This window comes from Quercus suber, unplaced genomic scaffold (genome assembly GCF_002906115.3).
Source record: "Quercus suber isolate HL8 unplaced genomic scaffold, Cork oak 2.0 scaffold_519, whole genome shotgun sequence".
NCBI lineage: Eukaryota > Viridiplantae > Streptophyta > Magnoliopsida > Fagales > Fagaceae > Quercus > Quercus suber.
The window spans coordinates 223,323-230,258 of record NW_027069968.1 but is presented as its reverse complement, the minus strand read 5'-3'; the positions used below and the strand labels follow the sequence as shown (position 1 = coordinate 230,258).

The 6,936-nt window shown below is 37.2% G+C and overlaps 1 protein-coding gene across 1 annotated transcript; it reads left to right on the top strand.

The window, feature by feature from the left end:
• The first annotated feature begins 1,842 nt into the window (after positions 1-1,842).
• On the top strand, positions 1,843-2,424 carry LOC136063379 (uncharacterized). The gene has a single exon (XM_065763690.1). It carries the CDS (start codon positions 1,843-1,845, stop codon positions 2,422-2,424), a length of 582 nt encoding a protein of 193 aa, XP_065619762.1.
• The last annotated feature ends 4,512 nt before the right edge of the window (positions 2,425-6,936 follow it).

Genomic DNA, 6,936 nt, shown 5'->3' with positions numbered 1-6,936 from the left:
TTTCCATAATGTTTGTGCCTCATCAACCACTCGGTAGATGGACCATTCTTTTCTGTCAGGGTGGTTGCATGGCCTTGCGGGCTCAATTATGTTAGCAGTAAGGGGCTAATGTATCAATAATGTGAAATTCATGGACAAAACTAGGATTTGTTTTTGGAGCTAGAGTATGTGTTTGGATTCAACTTAATCTTACGTCTGTGTTTAGTCCTTTCACGTTTTTTTATTTTTTAGCCGTAGTTATTGATTTTTAGAGACAAAATTCACTGTTCATAAACAGTGCATGCACTGTTCACACGTTAAAAAATATTAAAAATGGGTCTCGCGACACTATTTACACATTTAAAAATTATTTTGCTATAGTGTTTTCAGTTTTCAGTTTCAGCAAAAATAAGTTGTATTCAAATGGACTCAGAGTATATGGATAAATTTTTTTTTTTCTAATCATTTAATCAAATTTATACAAAGATTTAAGAATAAATTAATACATAAAAATAAAATTTATGTCTACTTAGTGTTCAAAAATATATAAATGAACAAAATGCACAGTAATTATTTCTTCATACATTTCAAGTTAATGATATTTGTGGGGGTAAAAGCTCAGAGTTATGTAATGGGCTTAAGGCCCTAATCGAAGACTAGGGCGTCTCCGAAGAGGAGAAAGTGATTGAGAAAGGACCCACGTGGGCAAAATGTACCTGGAAATGAGTGAAGAGTATAGTTCGAAGAGAGTGTCAATGGTTCGAAGAGTATAATCTCCTCGGATACGGTGATTCTCGGTTAAGCAAGCACTTGGGTGGTTCAAGTAGTCTTCCTGATGGTTCCAATAATAAGGATAAATTTTAAGCATGTATAGAGATGATAAGAACGGATAAATATCTGGAGGAAAAGCTGCTACTACCACATTAAATGTATTGCAGTAACCTTTCTGGCCGCATTAATGTGGAGAAGACTCCTGAACAGTGCACTCTCAACCACCACCACTCACAGAGAACCAAAGAAGAGGTCTGATGGGATATATACTTAAGTAGATACTCAGATGACTAACAAGTGTACGATCAAGATGATCCAAAAGGCACTATATAATGTGAAAGATCCCCTATAAGAAGGGGAGAAAAAAAAAAGAGAGGAGAAAAAAGAGGAAAAAACTGTAGTACAAAAGATTGTTAGAGTTCAAAAAATTATGAACTATCTCTTCGGACGTTTATTCAGTCAGGCTTTATGATTGCCTTTAAGTTTATTTATCTTTGAATCTCATGCCAGTCGTTGTTTAATTCCTATCCAGCTCAGCTCTTTCACCCACTCTCTACAAATTTATTATCTTGGGTTCATTGGGCTCAGACTCCAGATCTTTTGGGCTTGGGCCACAAAAATTGACCCTACAATTGGCGCCATTTGTGGGAATAGCTTGAGCAAGAGTGGAAGCAACGATTGATGATGGCGGAACCAGGGCAATAATCAGCAGAATCTAGAGCATCCCAGTACGTTGATCATTTTCTTAACTTGGAGCAGAGACATGATCGTGAAGGTAGTGTACACACTACGCATATTGATCGAAGCCAGTCACGTGGTGGAAGTCATGTGTCTCATGTAGAGAAAAACAAGAACATGCAACTAAAGATTGACAAGCTAAAAAGAGAGTTACGCCATGTAAAGAGAAGGTGAACATCTTCTTACTCCGAGGATGACTCTGACGATGAGCAGGATGTCTCTTACAGACGTAGGACCAGAACACCAGTTAGTGAGTCTTTCACTTACGAAAAAGAGCACTATCATGAGCGCCAACCACCAAGTCCATCACATGGGGGTATAAGGAATGATGCTATGAGCAAAACTTTGAATCAAATGTCCAAATCGCCTTTCATGCGCAGGATTGAACAGGAAAAACTTCCTCGCCGTTTTCATCAGCCGACATTCACTATCTACAACGGGAAGACAGACCCTGTAGAACATGTGAGCCACTTCAACCAGAGGATGGTAGTCCATTCTAAAGATGAAGCTTTGATGTGCAAAGTCTTCCCCTCCAATCTTGGACCAGTTGCGATGAGATGGTTTGACAGCCTGAAAGCAGATTCCATTAACTCCTTTAGAGAACTCACTCATGCATTTGGTTCTCGTTTTGTCACCTGCCAAAGAGTGGCTAAGCCCTTAGCTTCTTTGTTATCTTTGAGCATGCAAGAAGGTGAGACCTTGAAAACATACTCAGATAGGTACTGGGAAATGATCAGTGAGATGGAAGACGACTGTGATGGAGTGGCCGTTAATATGTTTAAGCCAAGGAAGTCGATACCGTACCGGTACCGGCCGGTACGTACTGTACCGGTTGCATGCCGGTATCGAAACTTTAACATTTCGTACCGGTTTAAATACCGGCCGTACCGGCCATACCGGCCAATTTCGGGCAATACCGGCCGGTACCGGGCGTAACGGCCAGTACAGAAAAAAGGTTTTTTTTTTTTTTTTTTTTTTTTTTTTTTTTTTTTTTTTTTTTTTTTTTTTTTTTTTTTTTTTTTTTTTATAGTGTCATAATTTTTCATTCATTCCAAAATTTGAGACTAGCTTCAAAAAATAAATAAATATTACACATTTATTTTGTGGCAAAAAAAAAAAAAACCTATGTTTTTATTTTATATATATATATATATATATATTTTTTTTTTTTTGAGAATCTAATTTCTAAGTGGATAAAACAAAAAATCAAAAGAAAAATAGCCCTATTTGTTAGGTAATGTTTTAGTGGGAGTTAGAGTTATATTTTTACCGGATTGTCTTTTAATTTTATTCCTACTTAAACATAGGAATGTAGAGGCATTTTTTAACCAAAAAGATGAGGATTCCAAATAGAAGAAGACCCTTAAATAGTAGTATAGATAATGGATGTAAACCATAATGTAGCTGCAACTAAAAAATCTAAAAATGAAAAGCTTCTACATTAGTAATTTTTAGATTTTTACAAAATACATACATATCATACACAATAAAATAGTCAATTTCCAATCTTTCAATCATGTAAACCTCCAGTCCCTCGTATTGAACATGAGTATCACTATTTTAATAAATAGCCCACCATGGTTTAGAGCAATATCAAAAGGGTCATCCTCCATGTTTAGTATCCTAAGCCTACATGCATTAGATTATAATCTTTACATATATATATATATATATATATATATAAAGGCAACAATACGCACACAATGGGACTACTCAATTGGACCACAACCATGATATGAACGGGAATAATTGAAAGGTAACTTAGTTAATTCAAGGTGACTATCTTCTTAAACTTGAGAAGGAGAATAAATTTTTTTAGTTAATTTTTTGCTTGATTTTTATTTATTCGTCCTACCCCTTAAATACAAGAAGAATTATAGGCCAATGTTTGATGATAACAGTTACCTTTGAAAACAAACTTATAACATGTATAACTATTCCTAAAGACTAACAAGTCTTATTAAGATAACTTCTATCTCTAAGCCTATATTCAAACAATTCGAATTCAAAAATTCAAAAAAAACTTTATCCACCACATTATCTTGGGTCATAACATTCCCTTCTCTTTCAAGATGAAACTTATTCTCAAGATTCTAAGACATGAAAATTGGCACTTGCTTACATTGTATCTACTTACTGTGGTAATTCAACAATTTAAGTATTTATTTATTTATTTTTGTCTTCACCCTCTCTCTATATTTTATAGAAGTAAAGAGACGATTTTCCTTCTGGCTATATAAGTTCTTTTACTTGAGCAATATAGGGCTCAATTACTATATAAATCTTCATCCGCTTCCTTTTATTTTATTTTAAAAAAAAATATTATTATTATATGTAGTTTTGGTGAGTATAACGTAATTCTAAGTATTTCTCGTGTAGTTGAATTAAATACGTTATTTTGTGTCATATTCTTTGTGCATCTTCTCAAAATTAGATGTTTCTCTCATCATCATACTCATCAATTTATATATATAAAAAAAATTTAAAAAAATTGGGTGGCATTTGTCTTTAAAACTAAAGAAAAATGCTAGAGAATTTAATGCACTTTGATAGATATTGTAGGGTCAATTTTTGTGGCCCAATCCCAAAAGATCTGAAGTCTGAGCCCAATGAACCCAAGACAAAGAATTTGTAGAAAGTGGGTGAAAGAGCTGGCTAGATAGGAATTAAACAACGGCTGACATGGGATTCAAAGATAAATAAATGTAAAGGCAATCATAAAGCCTGACTGAATAAACGTCGAAGAGATAATTCATAAATTATAATCTTATTTTTGAACTCTAACAATCATTTGTACTACAGTTTTCTCCTCTTTTTTCTCCTCTCTTTTTTTTCTCCCCTCTTAACATATTCGGCCACCAATAACCTTGAGTAATGGCCCTGTGAGCCAAAGATCTACCTCCAGTATGACTTCCACAGATTCCTTCATGCAATTCTTCCAAAAGTGATTCGGCTGCTTCAGGATGCATGCATAATAAGTATGGTCCTGAGTAGGAGCGTTTGTACAATTTATGGTCCTCGGATAACCAGAATCTAGTTGCCTTCCTCCGAACTTTGTCGGCTTCCAACTTCTCTTCAGGAAAAATCATCCTTTAGGAATTTAACTATAGGATCCATCCAACTGAACTCAACTCTGATTTGATGAATTCAACAACCTCACTCCTTGTTCCCGTAGGCTTATGCAGGTATTCGATGAGAATAACTCTAGGCAAATCCTGTACCGAGGATGTGGCGAGCGTGGCCAAAGAATCAGCATGTGCATTTCCACTTCTGAGGATGTGCAGTAAGTTAAAAGATTCAAACTCCGACTGCAAGCATTTAACTCAGCTTAAGTACTCCTGCATTTGTTCATCTTTCACCTCAAATTCTCCTTGTACTTGTTCGACGACTAGCCTTGAGTCCGAGAACACTTTTACTAACTTTCCTCCCATCTTTTGAACCATAGTCATTCCCATCAGTAGAGCTTCATACTCAGCCTCATTATTTGTGGCCGTGAAGCTTAATCTTAGCGACTTTTCAATAACGATTCTTTATGGAGATATTAACACTATCCCCACCCCAAATCCTTTCTAGTTCGCTACACCATCTACATATACTTCCAGGATGAAGAGCCTTTCCGGGAGATTACGCCACCGATTTTCCATCCATATCCTGTGTTGGTATCAATTCTTCTAACGAGGGCTCAGTAAACTCAGCTACTAAATCTACGACGACTGCCCCTTACGGAGGTGCGTGGCATATACTTGATGTCAAATGCCCCGAGGAAGTGCCTCATTTGGCTATTTTCCCTATGTAGTCAGCACTTCTGAGTATGGTTTTGAGTGAAAGTTGGGTAAGAACAACCATTGTATGCGCTTGGAAATAATGAGGCAACTTCCGAGTGCCGAGCACTACTGCGAGGATTGCTTTCTCTACTGGCAAATATCGAATCTCTGCCTCATGTAATGATTTACTCATGTAGTAAACTGGCCTTTGTACACCTTGGTCCACTCGTATCAACACCAAACTCACAGCATAAGGGGCCACGGCAATGTAGGTAAACAAGACCTCATCTGACTCAGGACTGGACATGATTGGTGGCCGAGCTAAATAGTCTTTAAGTTGTTGGAAAGCCAAAGCACACTCCTCAGTCCACTCAAATCCTTTCCATTTGTTGATCAACGAAAAGAAAGGTTTACACCTATCTGCTAATCGAGCAATGAATCAATTCAGAGCAACGGTCATTCCTGTTAGTTTCTGAACTTCTTTAGGATTCCGAGGAGCTTGTAAATTGTTGATGGTCTTTATTTGATCGGGGTTAACTTCGATTCCCCTGTAAGTCACCATGTACCCCAAGAATTTGCCTGACCCCACACCAAATGAGTATTTGGAAGCATTTAAACGTAGCTTGTACCTCCTTAGAACTTCAAAAATGTTTTCAAGATCCTTTACATGTTTAGAGACGATCTTGCTTTTCACTACCATGTCATCTATGTAAATCTCGATACTTTTACCCAGCTGTGGCTCAAACATCCTCATCATCATTCTTTAGTAGGTAGATCCTGCATTTTTCAAACCAAATGGCATCACTTTGTAATGGTAGTTCCTAATAGAGGTGACAAAAGCAGTCTTCTTCTGATCTTCTAGGGCTAATGGTATTTGATGGTAACCTTAGAAAGCGTCCAGGAAACTCATTCTAGAATGGCCGACAGTAGCATCTACTAACTGGTCAGTTTTTTGTATAAGGAATGGATCCTTAAGATAAGCCTTATTCAAATCAGTGAAATCTACACATACTCGTCATTTCCCATTCTTCTTCTTCACTACCTCTGTATTTGCTAGCCACTCAGGATTTATAAAAAAAAAAAAAAAAACTTCTTTAATAGCTCCAGCTTATTTGAGCTTTGTCACTTCTTCTCTTACTGCATCAGCATGCTCCTTGGATGGGCGCCGAGGAGGCTGCTTCTTAGGAGTAATCAATGGATTAACCTTCAAATTGTGACATATGAATTTTGGATCTACCCCTGGGGCTTCGTAGGCATTCCAGGAAAATATATCAAGATTTCTTTTAAGGAACTCTGTTAGCTCTTCCTTCTCCTGCAAAGGTAGCTAAGATCCAACTTAAAAGAACTTTTCTGGATTGTTTCCAATAGTAACTTTAACTAAATCTTCGCACCTAGCGCCTTCGGCTGAATCTTCGATGGGCGATGCCTGAGGATTTAACTGCTATATACCCCTTTCGGCCTGGGCCAAGGACTCAGTTTCAGGCTTATACCGGATGGCCGCCACTAAGCATTGTCTAGCTACGGATTGATCTCCCCGAATTTCACTAACCTGTCCCTTAAATGGATATTTAACCTTCTAATGTAGAGTAGAGGAAACAGCCCCTAGTGTATGGAGCCAAGGTCTGGCTACAATTGTAGTATAGGGAAAATATACGTCTATAACGATGAAATCCATCTCTACTAC

Bases quoted from the DNA above. Each gene is read 5' to 3' on its own strand.
- LOC136063379 (XM_065763690.1), top strand. From the start codon at position 1,843: ATGTCCAAATCGCCTTTCATGCGCAGGATTGAACAGGAAAAACTTCCT.